At 37.6% G+C, this 15,766-nt stretch overlaps 1 protein-coding gene across 2 annotated transcripts in view; it reads right to left on the bottom strand.

The window, feature by feature from the left end:
- The window catches only part of SNTG1 (syntrophin gamma 1), an 888,982-nt gene that overhangs the window by 146,140 nt on the left and 727,076 nt on the right, over positions 1-15,766 (bottom strand). For both annotated transcript variants that reach the window (XM_019822638.2, XM_019822636.3), the window contains exon 14: positions 9,954-9,992. In XM_019822638.2, coding sequence (XP_019678197.1) covers positions 9,954-9,992 — 39 coding nt within the window. The remainder of the gene's footprint in view (positions 1-9,953; positions 9,993-15,766) is intronic.

The raw sequence follows: 15,766 nt of genomic DNA, 5'->3' as shown, positions 1-15,766 counted from the left end.
CCATCCATATCTCAGTATCCCATTTCTTCCCCATCAGTGCCTTTTCCTTAATAGAAAATTCTGTGTGCGCTGGATACTGTGTCTGTTTTTAAAATGTTTGTTTGTTTATTTATTTATTTATTTATTTATTTATTTTGAGAGAGATAGAAACAGAGACATAGAGAGATGGAAAGAGAATCCCAAGCAGGCCCTACACTGTCAGCACAGAGCCCAATGCAGGGTTCGAACCCACGAATTGTGAGATCATGGGCTGAGCCGAAACTAAGAGTCGGATGCTTAACCTACTGAGCTACCCAGGCATCCCACTGGGTACTATGTCTTATCCTATCCTATCATCTTTCCATCATTCTATCTACTGATTGATCAGTGTATTTTTCTCACCAGTTAAATAACCTTCTTCCAGAATTTCTAAAATGTAGTTAATTTTATCATTATTTTTCAAAATTTTTAATGTTTATTTTAGAGAGAGAGAGAGAGACAGCAGAGCAGGAGTGGGGGAGGGGCAGAGAAAGAGGGAGACACAGAATGCGAAGCAGGTTCCAGGCTCGGAACTGTCAGCACAGAGCCTGACGTGGGGCTTGAATTTGTGAATTGCGAGATCATGACCTGAGCCAAAGTCGGTCGCTCAACGGACTGAGCCACCTAGACACCCCTTATCATTGTTATAATAACCAGTCGTATGCATAATTTTGTATGGGCTCAACTGTAAAATACTTTTTAGTCTGTCTTTTTACTATGAAGCCTCTGCCACTGTCCTTTCATACTGATTTGTAAGCTTGTTGCTTTCGAGGAGGTTTCTCCTTTAAATCATAGAATGCCACCATTTTTTATCACCAAGTATTATAAAATGGACTATAGTAATTACAGGCCTATTATCCGAAGATTATAGGACTCTATGGTTCGTGTCAACATTTATAAAAGTTTTCTGTTCTGCTGAAAAGAACCTAGGTTTTGAAACACAAAATAAGGGGCGCCTGGGTGGCGCAGTCGGTTAAGCGTCCGACTTCAGCCAGGTCACGATCTCGCGGTCCGTGAGTTCGAGCCTCGCGTTGGGCTCTGGGCTGATGGCTCAGAGCCTGGAGCCTGTTTCCGATTCTGTGTCTCCCTCTCTCTCTGCCCCTCGCCCGTTCTTGCTCTGTCTCTCTCTGTCCCAAAAATAAATAAACCTTGAAAAAAAATTTTTTAAAATAAAAAAAAAGAAACACAAAATAAAAACAAAGACAAATCGCCAATCTCGTTAATAGAATACTTTGCTCAAAAATGACACACAGATGCACACATTTCGATCAAACTAAAATGAATGAAAGAAATACTCGTCTCATTGGACTATAAATCTTAGGCTAGCTGGTTATGTGATGCCTGGCACAGGACCAGACAATGCGTAGTAGGTCTGAGCAGAAAGCTGCACAGGGAACGTGACCTGCTGCTTTCAAGGTCAGTGTGTTTCTCGAGAAAAAGAGGCATGGGTGCTAGATCGAGATAAAATGCCACCAAGCTCACGGTCTTACCAAGATTCAGTTGTTTTCCCTTGAATACAGGCTCACCCCGTTTTACTGTGCTTTATCATGTTCTGTAGATGCTGCATTTTTTTTTAACAAATGGGAGATTTGTGGCAACCCTCTGTTAAGCAAGTCTATCAGTGCCATTTTCAGTGGCATGTGCTCACTGTGTGTCTCTGTGTCAAATTTTTGTAGTTCTCGGGGTGCCTGGGTGGCTCAGTTAGTAAAGCATCTGGATGTTGATTTTAGCTCAGATCATGATCTTGTGGTTATGTCAATCCCACTCCACTGAGTGTGGAGCCTGGTTAAAATTCTCTCTCTCTCTCTCTCTCTCTCTCTCTCTCTCTCTCTCTCTCTCTCTTTCTCTCCCCCCTTCGGCCCCTCTCCCCTGCTTACACGCACTCTTTCTCTAAAATGAAAAAAACTGGAGACACCTGGGTGGCTCAGTTGGTTAAGCGTCCAACTTCTGCTCAGGTCATGATCCCACGGTTCGTGGGTTTGAGCCCCATGTCGGGCTGTGTGCTGACAGCTCAGAGCCTGGAGCCTGCTTCAGATTCTGTGTCTCCCTCTCTCTCTGCCCCTCCCCCACTCATGCTCTGTCTCTGTCTCTGTCTCTCTCTCTCTCCCTCTCTCAAAAATAAACATTAAAAAATTGGTAGTTCTTGCAATATTTCAAACTTTTTCATTACTATTATATTTGTTATGGTGATCTGTGATAAAGGACCTCTGATGTTACTATTGTAATTGTTTCGGGGCACCATGAACTGTCTCCATATGAGCTGGAGAACTCAGTCAATCAACGTTCATGTTCTGAGCGCTCCACTGGCCAGGGCCATTCCCCCATCTCTCTTCCTTTTTTCAAGTCTTCCTTGTCCCTGAAACACAGCGATCTTAAAACTCGGCCAATTAATAACCTTACAGTGGCCTCTATTATATCAAAAGCCACAAATACTCAAGCTTTAGTGGGGAAGGCGCGTCAAAACCGGGATAGGCCGAAAGCTGCGTCTCTTTTGCCAAACAGCCAACTTGTGAACGCAAAGGAAAAGTTCTTGGAGGAAATGAAAAGTGCCGCTCCAGTGAACACATGAATTATAGGAAAGTGGCACAGCCTCATTGCTGATATGGAGAAAGTTGTAATGGTCTGAACAAAAAGGTCAAACCAGCCAGCGCATTTTCTTAAGCCAAATCTTGATCCAGGGCAAGGTCCTAACTCTCTTCAGTCCTATGAAGTGACAGAGGTGAGGAAGCCACAGAAGAAAAGTCCGTAGGTAGCCGAGATTGGTTCATGAGGTTTAAGGAGGTTTAAGCTGTGTCCATGGTATCGGCGTGCAAGGTGAGACGGCAGGTGGTGATACAGAAGGCGCAGCAAGTTATCCAGAAGACCAGCTAAGATCAGTAATGAAGGTGCCTACACTAAATAACAGATTTCCAGTGAAGTTAAAACAGTCTTATATTGGACGAAGATGCCATCTAGGAGTTTTACAGCTAAAGAGGACAAGTCAGTGTCTTGCTTCACAGCTTCAAAGGACAAGCTGACCCTCCCGTTAGGGGCTTAATGTAGCTGGGGACTTTAAGCTGAAGCTCATTTCCATTGTGACTATCCCAGGGCCCTTCAAGAATTATGCTAAAGCTATTCTGCCTGTGCTCCATCAATGTCCCAACAAAGGTTGGATGATAGCACATCTGTTTACAACGTGGTTTACTGACTATTATACACTCACCGTTGGGGCCTCCTTCTTGGGAAAAGATACTCCTTTCAAAATATTACTGCTCATTGACAATGTATCTGGTCACCCAAGAGCTCTGATGGAGACGTAGAATGACATGAATGTCGTTAGCATGTCTGCTAACACAACATCCATTCCGCAGCCCCATAGTTCAAGGAGTAATTTGGACTTTCAGGTATTATTATTTAGGAAACCACATTTCATAAGGCTATAGTTGCCATAGACAGTGATTGCTCTGATGGATCTGGGCAAAGTAATTGAAAACTTCCTGGAAAGGATTGACCATTCCAGATGTCATTAAGAACATTTGTGATTTATAGAAAGAGGTAAAATATCATGCTCTATAACCTTTCTCCTCGGTAATTACAGAAAATAGTCACTGTAAAATGTTATTTTTGTGAGAATAATGAGGCACGCTACAAAAGAGGAATTTTAGTTAATGATGATTAAAAATGATAAATACGATAAATTATTACCTAAAGGATTCAGGTATATACAGCAGTGTGACATAGGTCTGCTTGTTTAAAAGATCTCTAATGAATTGAGTAAATTATCACACAATTTTGCACCTAGCTGAGTATCACTGCTTAACAGACACTTAACAGCAAGACCACTGCTGCCTCTTCCCATGCTTTTCAATATCAATTGAAGCTGAATTTTAGCGCATTTTTTAAAATAAATAAACCTGATCCAAATCATAATAGAGAAAACAGATGATTATGTTATAGGTGCAGCAAGGAAATGAGAAAGTTACTCCTCACAAAAAGTGAACTAAGGGATACACAAGTATAATTTCAAATCTAGACTATTGAGACTAAACCAAATCCCAATGGCTTTGGTTTAATACAATTCCTAACTTATTTGATTCCCAGACATTTTAATAATAAAAATGGTTTTGAGTTTATTGAGGTATAAGAGCATAAATAAATGGCACATATTTAAAAGGTAAGGTTTAAAAAGTTGTGCCGCACGCACGCACTCATAAAACCTTCGCTACAATCAACAGAATGAAAATATACATCACCCCCAAAGTTCCCTCATGCTGCTTTCTAATCCCTTTCTGTTGCCACCCACTCTTCCCATTTCCTAGGCAGCTGCTGATTTGCTTTCTGATTTTGTACCTTAGTTTGCAATCCCTAGAATATTATCTAATAGAAGCATGCAGCCTACACTCTATTTTTGAGGGGAAGGGTGCCTGGTTACTCTCACTGAGCAGGATAATTTTGAGATTCATCTATGCTGTAGCATGTACCAGGAGTGTGTTCCTTTTTACTGCTAAGTAACATTGCATTGTATAAATACGACATTGTGTGTCCGGCCACCTGTTGGAATTTGAGTTGTTTCCAGTTTGGGGCTATTCATGTATAAAGCTGCTATGAACATTTGTGAACTAGTCTGCATGAACACATGCTTTCATTTCCTAGGAGCGGACTGGCTGGATCGTATGGTAGGTGTAGATTTAACTTCTTAGTAACTGTCAGACTGTCTTCCAAAGTGGTGGTGCCATTTTGTATTCCCACCAGCAGTGCATAACAATTCTAGTGTATAACAATTCCTCCTTGCCAGCACTTAGTTATAATTAGCCATTCTCGTGTATACGTAGTGGTATTTCATGGTGTTTTTCATCTGCATGTGCTTTAAGGTTGAATATTTTTTCATGCACTTATTTGATACTCACATACTTCTCTAGTGAAGTGTCTTTTCAAATCTGGGCACATTTTCTTTCATTGAATTGTTTGATTTCTTAAATATTCAGTTTTCATTTGTTAAAAAAATATATTCTGGATTTAAGTCCTTTATTCGATATGATTTGCAAATATTTTCTCCCTGCCTGTGCCCTGTATTTTTCTTTGAGCTTCTTTGGAAAAGAGAAAGCTTTACATGTTGAGGAACTCTCAGATTTAATTGCATTTCTTCTTTACACTGAGGTCTCTACCAGAATCATGATATGTAAGGCACTGTTGTAGGAGGTAAGGATATAACAATAACACTTTTATCTTTAGGAGTTTACAGTTGAGTCTGGGCTGAGAGAGGGACGAAGAGTTAATAGAGAATACCATAAAACGTGATAAATGCAATAAGAAAGAAATGCTTAAAGTCCATAGAAGCCGGTTGGGTAAGTGTAAAAATAAAAACCTAAAATGTCTAGACATAAACAGTGAAGCATTTTTTTTTTACTTTTGTTAATCTTGAAATGAAAAAAATGTCTAAGTACAACACAAATTTTGCGAGCCATAAAAATTTCTTTTTAACTTAGGCAATGTAGACATATGAAAAGTAGATTTCCTTCATGAGTGGAGTATGCTGTACTTATACATAAATAAAATAGGAAGAAAAGAGAAACATATTCAAAATTTAAAGACAGACATCTAAAAGTATATGCCAATGTTACGTCTTAAATGGCAAGCACATACGTTTTTCCAGTTATTCCAATAGTAAAGACCAAAAGCCAGAGGATGTGGAATAAATAAGGGAGGCTGGGCTGATTCCAATAGGTAGAAATGCAAAATAGAATTTGCATCGGGAAGAACAGAATTAACACACATCTGAGCTCAAGACAAAACAAAAGAAAACGCAATTCCTCGTTGCAGGAACTGAATAGGGAACTTCAATCAACAAAATGAGCGGAAATGGAAATGAGAGGGTTCTCCAGGGAAAGGCATAAGAGTTGAGCACAGAGGCTTGGGAATGAAATCCTCACAGTGGGAAAGCAGACTGGGCTGTAATACTTCTCAGAGGCAAACACCTTTACCAGCTTCTTGTGCATCTTCTCAAGATGTGTTTATGCCTGTGTAAGAATATGTGTATGTATCATTCTAACCCCTTTATTAAAACAGCGTGATTACTTTATTCCCTATTCTTCACTTTGCTATTGCTTCATAAACTTACTTGGATGACCTTCGACACCAGTACCAACAGAGCTCGTTTATCCTTTTAATGGTGCCCGTATTCCACTGACTGGATATTGAGGTCATTCCAGATCCTTTGTTGGTGTGGATTTGTTGCTATTTACCTTGCTCAGGGGTTAGTTGGATTCTTTAATCTGAAGACTTATAAGAACTCTTAACCATCATCTGTCTTCATACATTGCCTCTCACACGTTTTCCCCAGTCTTTCTGAAGATATTCTTTTAGCTTCTTATTCTAAAGTTTATGTCTTACATTAACGTTTATGTTTTTCACCCTTTTCTGTGTGTACTGACATTCTCAGATATATACTTTCAATGACATATTTTACCTTCATCTTCTATTCTATTATTCAATTGGTTAACTGATTTTAATTTTAAATACACTATTTTTTTAAACTTTTGAACTCCTATTTGATTCTTCTGCAAATCCACATTTTTAACACCATATCCTGTTCTTGACTTATAATTTCCATTTCTTTATTTAAAAAGGACATGATAATCAAAACTAATTTTGGATTTTTTTAATCTCTAAATTATGCTTTCCCCTGATATGGTCTATTTTCTCAATAATTTACAATTTTGGATTCAAATCTCTTCTTTAATGAAAGTGGTTTCACTGAAAGTCTCATGGATTCTGGACGGTGGGAGTTTCCCTACAGAGCTCAGCTCTAACACCTGGCCCTGTTGGAAAATAGTGATATGTCTTGGTCCCCTTTATGTTTCACTTTTATTCGAATTTCTCCCATTGGGTTAGCTGTACCACATAGGTAGCACAATTTAAAAAACAGAATCCCACAGGAGGCGGTAGACTTGTGCTCCAGTGGGTGACATCTTTGTGGGGGTTTTTTTGTTCTTTTTTCCTTAAAGACCTAGATATGTGTCAGGGGCATGAGGGTACTTGATTTTCATTATATAACAGTTGACTATTTTAACATATCTCTAAATTATTTCATCAAAAGCATATGGATAAATATATGTGTTTATATCTAATCTAAGCTTTAGAGAACTTTATATGAAAATTAAGTCAGAAAAAAATTTAAGATTAAAGCATCACATTGTGGCTTAGTCCAAGATAAGGGTGCTGTTTGAATACTAAATCTGGAGGAGAAATGAGACTGTATGTGTTTTCAAATTTTAATTCATTATAAACTGGCTCCTATTTTATTAAGTAGAGAATGTACCTGGGTCCCCTAATGCATTGCTATCATGCTATGCAGGTGAGTTTTCCTATGGTGTGGATATATGAATATTGAACTATAAATGAATCCAATTTCCTGAAAGTCTTCATTTCCATGATGGAAAATAGTCAGGGAAAAATCTATTAACTCTTGCTTTCAGTTTTTAAAATGCCAAGAAGAATTCATTATGATTTTTAAAAACGTGAGATGGAAGAGATTTGAAATAAAATCTTGGTATAATAATATTAAAAGGTTAGCAAATAAAAAGCTATGAATGCTAATGCTTACCTACATTTATTATATATATGCATGTGTTGGGATATTGAACACTTTTTATTATTTATTCTATATGTAAGGTTTTTTCAGATTCTTATTTACTTTACTATTATTCAAATCCTAGATAAATGCAGAGGTGGCAAAAAATGCCACAGGTCATTGAAGGGAAAATGTAGGGAGTGTTAAATGTAGTTGTCATCATAAATAAAGAATAGCAGTGGGGTTATTAGGGTTATGAAATATTTATAGTAACATAAATTATACTAATTATTAACACTTCACATGTCGAGGTTAGAGAGGGCAAGGAGCGATGGTAACACAGATATTAGAGTCATTCTTAAAGAAACATTCATCATTTATACTTTTGGCAAGAATTCCCCAAGTGAATAGATCTACATTTTATGTATCTGACTATAAAAACGACTAGGTTTACTGATGGGCAATACAACTTTCCCCAATGGCTGATGCTCCTTTCTATTTGAATAATTCCTCGTTAATGAAGTTTTCCTCCACTGCAGCCCTATGAAGTTGTTGAACTGCATTTCCTAAGTAATGTTCTACTGGCCTCAGAAGCACCTCGGATGGAATGGGAGCCACAGAGGGAATACCAGTGATACCCAGCTCGAGGCCATCAGGAGCTCCGGGCTACAGCCCTATTCTCTACACCACAAACAAGGGCTTCAGACGTAACACGGCTTGGGATGGACGTGGTGAGACACGTGACACGTACATCTCTCCAATGTCTGTCTCCACCTAAATCATCGGCATGGCTAAGAGCACTGTAGATACACTGGGCTCTCCAGAGCTGTTTTCATTAGTATTTCAGTCACACAGAACTCTGCAGGCTGGTCTGGGCTAGTGGCATCATCAATACAATTTATACAAGAACATAAATTCTATATTCTAAAGAACACGTTTAAAATGTTAACACATTAATGATAATAGTGGCATACACAGAGAATTTTACATTTGTTATTTAATCTTCAAAAATACGAGGGCACTGAGGTTTAGATAAGAGAAGTAACTTAATTTTTATAAGCTGGGATTATTTAAAATTTTTACTATTGAAATTAACTGGTGATTGGCCTACCATTTACAAATAGATAACGCAGATATTGATCCACATACAGATACGTAGATAACATATATATATATATATATATATATATATATATATATATGTAGATATCTATACACACACACACACACACACACACACACACTTGAGAATTAGGGCATGCTAGCAGGTGGGAGTGGCAGAGGGAAAGAGAGAGAGAATCTGAATGAGGCTCCATGCTCAGCCCACGAGGGGCTCGATCCCACAACCCAGAAATCATGACTCGAGCAAAAATCAAGTCCGGCGCTCAATCGATTGAGTCACCCAGGTGCCTCTACATGTTTAGATTTTGATCAAACGTTGCACATTGACTTTGTATCAAGAGTGAGAAAGTCACGGCTGGCCTCTGTTGCTCTAACATCACAAAAACCCGACGCACCACTGACTTGCATGAGTCCAGAACTGAGCCTACACCGACTCTTCTCATTCAAATGAATGTTTTTATAATGTTTATGAAGGTGATACAAACGTTAAGTTCAGCTTAATAAAACTATAACTGGAATCAGTTATTTTCTACAATCAATTATTTTATCTGATAATCAATTATCAGTCTAATAAATCCACTAAATTCTCGGTTGGATTAATCAGACGTTATTTTCATTCTATGCATTAATTTAGACTCATGTAATGTACATCAGCCAATTTTGAAAATTTCTTCTAACTTTTAGATCAAACATAGGTCTCCCAAATAAGATACAAACTATCTTATGATAAATAGCTCCCTTAGTTCTTCAACATTATATTCAAATAAATATATGTATTTTGTCATATATAGCTTTGAATTAGTTTACTTAGATAAAATATTATTTTTTTAGGTTTTTTTTTTTTGGTAATCTTTATTTATTTTTGAGAGAGAGACAGAGTGTGAGTGAGGAAGAGGCAGAGAGAGAGGGAGACACAGAATCCGAAGCAGGCTCCAGGCTCTGAGCTGTCAGCACAGAGCCCGATGCGGGGCTCGAGCCCACAGACTGTGAGATCATGACCTGAGCCAAAGTCAGATGCTTAACCGACTGAGCCACCCAGGGGCCCTGGAGAAAATAATTTTTTAAAACTGTTTTTAATATGATTAGAGAAATAGATATATTAGATAATGTGAAAAAAATCTAATAAATTATGTGTTTTCCTAGAGAGCAAACAACAGTGCCAATTATTTCCACATAAAAATTAAATGCAATCAAAACTATTTTCTATAAAAGATAACCTGGAAGTAATATGTGATTTGTCTCTCCAAGTATGTTTCCATCTTACCTGCTGGTTTACGGGAAAGTTTCTGTTGATTTTTTTAATCTGCAATGATAAATAAATAAAAGTGAGCAATCAACAAAGTTACACAAGAGCCCCCGAATTTTATGAGAATCTATTCTTCCTGAGTTAATATATACTGATATTCCCAACTGGCATACTAAAATCCCATTGCATATCAAACATCAGCTACAAATTTCTAAAAATGTTGGCTATCAAAAGTCTTCCAATTTTGATGTATACACGTGGTCCAAACAGATTTTCTTCTAATGATTTTGTCACTTATGAGAAACAGGAAGCCTGTGTGTCCATGCACAGTCTATCGAGAACATAGAATAACTTTTTGTAATTTAATTTTTCACTTCACTTTTTTTTTACGTTTACTTGAAGAGAATTTCATGAGTGACATTTCGTAACATTTTAAAATAAATCTTCGGAGAAAGAATTTCGTCTGTATTAAGTCATGTTAACGAACTGTAAACTCCAACTGGAAATGAGTATCGGCTTTTAGACAAATGAACTCATAACACACAAAGACTTTGGTTCAACAGAAACGTTACTAATTAAAACCAGTTTTTATTTTTCATTGGTTGGAGAGAGAAACTTAATGAATGCTAACTCTGTATGGTATAATCTCACATCACACTAAACACAGGCTTTTCATTTAGAAATTATTTTCCTGATTTAGTTTATTTTTCCTTGTTGTTAGTTTTCAGTTCCCTTTGTCCTACTGATAAATGTGAACTAACAGGAAATGGAATGGATATGATGCACAAACTCAGAAAATCATCAAACGGCTCATGTGCAAAACTTACTGGCAACATGTGTGTCATTTAAAATACACAAGAAAAGAAAGTTTTGGAAGATTTATGTGATTTCAGTAGGGACACACACACACACACACACACACACACACAAACATATCTTCTTACATTACTATAGTCATTTCAGAATACTTCTTGTTTTGGTGAGGAATCCGCTAAAGAAAGTCTCTAAAACTACCAGTGTCTTCAGCTAAAATCAGGATGGGTTTGGAGACACAAACAGAAAGAACAGTTTCCTAAGAATCTTTTATTAATCAATAAAAAAAATCCATACTGAAAAGTTGGCAGAACTATGCTTTTTGCTAGTTCTTATGGATTGTTACAAAAAACTGTAAAATTCCACCAATATTTTGTATGGACCTTTGTCTTCCGGCACAAACGGTCAAGCTTTATCACTTTTAACGTTTTCATCTGACAGAAAAGTCCGAATAATCTAAGTAAATGTAGCCATGCTCAGGCCGCAGTGATGTACGTATACAAACGAGCACACGTATGTGTAGGTTCGATAAATGCAGTGAGAAGGGGGGAGACTATCATTCGTTGTTTTCCAAAATCCTTTCGGTAATCTACCAATGTGAGTCCCGGTGCTGTAAGAGCTGGGACGGGAAAATGAAACACAGTGCGTTCAGAGACAATACTTGAATGATGCTCGTTTACAGAGTGTTCTGGAGCAGCAAGGTAGATGCATAACACGATCAAGCTGTGCCGTCATAGAGACCTCCGTCTGAATCCGGCCGTAACTGTTACTGAATTTCAGCAGGCAAGTTATTAACTACCCTGTGTCTACTTTTCATCCTATGCAAAAAGTCTATCACCATATGAGCCACACATATTTGTTGGAAAAGTAAATGAAAACACAAAGGTCGTGAAGTTAGAGCTCAATATGTGACAGTTATTAATATAATAAATAATCACATATAAAATGAGTATCAAAGAAGTCTGGATTTCCTTCGAAGACAACGAGGGTGTTTTAAAGAAGCTGAGCAAAGATGCCTTGTTTTCTCCTATACTTTGCGAATCCCTTTCTGTTTTCTTGTCAACTCTAGATTAATGTCTATACACTCAAGTGAGTGGCAAATATGCGTGAACCAGGCTGGGGTCCAGAGCAGAGGTTGCCGGCTGAGCACCTCCAGAACCTCAATCACTAGCAGGCATGTCCCAAGTTAGAAGGATAAGGAATCAGCTGACGTTTCCTCAGATGTGAAAGTCTTTCTCAGTTGGAAACTGTATGCCGACTTTTACCTAGGAATGTTCTACGAAACCTGAATTATAAATGAAGATTCAGGGTAGAAAATGCTAGAAGTATTTTCTTTTAAATGACTCATTTTGTCATCATAGGGAATCATATCAATAAAGCCGCTTATAAGATAAACATGTTGGAAACATTAATGACGATTTAAATTCATTTTTAAAAATAAAGCTTTGTGTCATACAATTGAAATAATACTTAACTTAGTAAATGTAATAAAATATCAGGTGATAATATGTTCTTTTTTAAAAGTTTATTTGTTCTGAGAGAGAGAGAGAGAGAGCATGAGAGAGGAAGGGGCAGAGAGAGAGAAAAGAGAATCCCAAGCAGGCTCCGTGTTGTCAGCGCAGAGCCCAAAGGGGGGATCCGACCTACTAACTGTGAGCTCATGACCTGAACCAAAACCAAAAGTCGATTAACCAACCATCTGAGTCACCCAAGTGCCACTAAATAATATATTCTTAATGAAATGCATTAATTGAGCAAAGTTTTAAAAATTGTCTACTTTTGGGGCACCTGAGTGGCTCAGTCAGCTGAGCGTCTGACTTCGGCTCAGGCCATGATCTTGAAGTTTGTGGGTTCGAGCCCCAAGTCGGGCTCTGTGCTGACAGCTCAGAGCCTGGAGCCTGCTTTGGATTCTGTGTCTTACTCTCTCTCTGCTCCTCCCCTGCTCCTGCTCTGTCTCTCTGTCTCTCTCTCAAAAATAAATGAACATTAAATTTTTTTTTTAAATTTTCTACTTTTGGCAAGAATATTAATTCTAAATAATGCAAATCCTAAATTCTTTGCATTATTTTTAAGACCACTCTTCAAACAAGGAAAATTGAAATCTGTCAAGAAGATTTGTAATGTCAAACTTCTTAGAAACTAATGTTAATTATGTGTTATCAGAGCCAGTCATTTGTGTTACGAAAAGCCAAAAAAATTAATATGATGTTGCACAAAACAGAGTCAGAGTCTGAACGTGAAGGCTCAAAAAGATGAAAGGATATAACTACAGTCACATCAAACTAGCTGCTTATGGAGCAGGATTACTTAAGTTATTAATCCTTAGGCTGTAAAGGAATAAGAGTGTGGGTTTAACTAGGACTGCCTAACATGTCATTCTAGAAGAGCAGCGAGTGACATAGACAACTACCAAGTAAAGGGCATTCAGGTGAAGGAAATCCATGTTAAGGCTTTTAGTCCGAAAGAGAAAGATAAGCCTGTAAAAACTGACTGTTTAACATCATGTTGACTTAAGACTGTGGAATACAATTAATGCCCACTTGGAAGTATAAGAGGATATAATTTGCATTGTGTATTTTTTCAGGAACCCCTCATATCTTAATAAAAAAAAGTAGGAACTATACTTGAATCAACACTCATAAGGTAATGAAATGATAGAGATAAAGGAAGGAAGGAGGGAAGGGTGGAAGAAAGGGAGGGAGGAAGGAAGGAAGCAGGGAAGGAAGGAAGGAGGGAGGGAAGGAAGGAGGGAGGGAAGGAAAGAAGGAAGGAAGGAAGGAAGGAAGGAAGGAAGGAAGGAAGGAAGGAAGGAAGGAGGGAAGGAAGGAAGGAAGGAGGGAAGGAAGGAAGGAAGAAAGGAAGGACGGAAGGAAGGGAGGGAGGGAGGGAGAAAGAATAGATAAATCTGCCAGGTAGAAAATTCTATCTTGAAGGAATTATGTTGTTATGTTGCTACCTTAAGGAAAGACTTTTATTTCAAAGACAGCAAAGTGTTGGTTTTTTTTTTATAAATCATTTTTAATCATATACCTCTTTACAAATCTGGTGAAACTTATGTGACCTCTTTCGGAGGATTTATAGATACTTTGAAACTTGATAGAGACTTCTAGAAAAGAAGAACAATTAATGCAATGGCTCAAGAAACACGGTTGATTTGACCTTCTACCATCAGGTAGTAAAACATGATTGTCCTACAGAGAGGATGACCACAGCACAATGAGCTAGGACTGACAGTGATGTGTCCAAAGCAGGGGTCTTTGTGTCTCCAAGAACCATATCCACCACCCAAACTTTTGCGAATCCCCTAGTGGAACTGACCGGTGACTTTGTCTTCAGCGTTCCCCGGGGGTCTAGTTTCTACACTGTTGTTGCATGTGCCTACTGAACTCTCCATCATGGAACCTGTAATTGAGGAGTCTTTATCTCCCTCAGCCTGGTGGCGTGTCCATACTACCTAACAAGCATTGCCAACTACGGTTAGCTATGGAGGGGGGCACATTTCACGTCGCTCCTACCTTCTCAGACTTGTTGATAATCCTAGATCTGAATCAAAATGATGCCAAGGGTTTCCTTCTGTTGCTGCCGCTACTCTGCAGCTCATCCCTAGGGCTCCGTGTGAGGCTTCCTCTTCAGATTTGAAAATCGGTAATTGGTTCAGTTATCCTAATTCTTCCTTAACTAGGATCTGATTTAATCTTCTTTGTTAGAATAACCTTGTAATTCCAGTTATTACAGAACCATGGAATTTATTGAAGGAACCCCATTTTTCCACTTTGTGGATGATTTCCATACAAGTAAAATTAACAGAAAGACAAAAATAAAGGAAATCACTACATTAATATATATTTTGGACTGATGAGACCCGTTGGTATTAGGAACCGACATTCTCTCTCTCTGCCAAAATATAACGTGCTGTTGTAATTTTATCAGAAGTTCTGGAAATTTAAGTCTTATGACAAATCCCAATATGTAAAATTTCATTTACTTTTAATTTCAAAGACAGTGAGGACTACACACAAAAACCTATTTGTAAACCTGTTATGGTTTATGGAAACCCATCTAAGGGATGGTTATGTTGGTTATGTTAAGAAGAAAAATAATTTAATTTTATAAATAGCTATGCAAAACCATTTTTTAATGTAATTCCAATCTTTATAAAAGTAATGGTACAGGAAATGGAATAAGTAAAATAAGAAAATAATGATCTTGGGGCGTCTGCATGGCTCAGTCAGTTAAGCCTCCACCTCTTGATTCCAGTTTGGGTCATGATCACATGGTTTGTGAGTTTGAGCCCTGCATAGCGCTCTGAGCTGACAGTGTGGAGCCTGCTTGGGATTCTCTCTCCCTCTCTCTCTCTCTCTCTGTCTCTTCCTTGCTCACATTCTCTCTCTCTCTCTCTCTCTCACAATAAATAAATAAGCTTAAAAAATAATGATATCTTTATATATATAGAATCAGCATTTACTTCAAGTTAAGAAATATCATGATTAAAAATTAAACTTATGAAATCTGTTTAACAAAAAAATATAAAGGATTGTCCTTACATTATTACTTAACAGTGACATTAAAAACTATCACCCAGATAATATGGTGAAAAACAGAATGTAAAAGTATAACCATTTAAAAGGGCAGGATATATATATCAGTAGAGGAAGATAATCTACTATATGATAAATGCTCAAGACAATTAGATTAAAAATAACTAAGATTTTACGGTGTTTGACTACCAAATATATATATCCAAATCAAGACTTCCTCAGTTTGAAAAAAAAAAAAAGATACAGAAATGGAACAAAGTACGTTTTGATCACCCTAAGAAGAAAAAAATCATAAAAATTAACCTAATGTGAAATAGAGATTCATTCCTAAATGTCAAATGTTTTCCAAATTAAAAGTTTTGTGTGATATTACTTAAGTGCAACTACATTTAGGCCTATCAAGGATAAATGGTCAAATGCACCCAAGGGTATTTAAGGTTAATCGCCAGGGCTTTGCAAACGCATTTAGAATTTTCAGTT

Source organism: Felis catus, chromosome F2 (genome assembly GCF_018350175.1).
Source record: "Felis catus isolate Fca126 chromosome F2, F.catus_Fca126_mat1.0, whole genome shotgun sequence".
Taxonomy (NCBI): domain Eukaryota; kingdom Metazoa; phylum Chordata; class Mammalia; order Carnivora; family Felidae; genus Felis; species Felis catus.
Note: the sequence above shows the minus strand (reverse complement) of the source record. Positions and strands in the feature narration are given on the sequence as shown.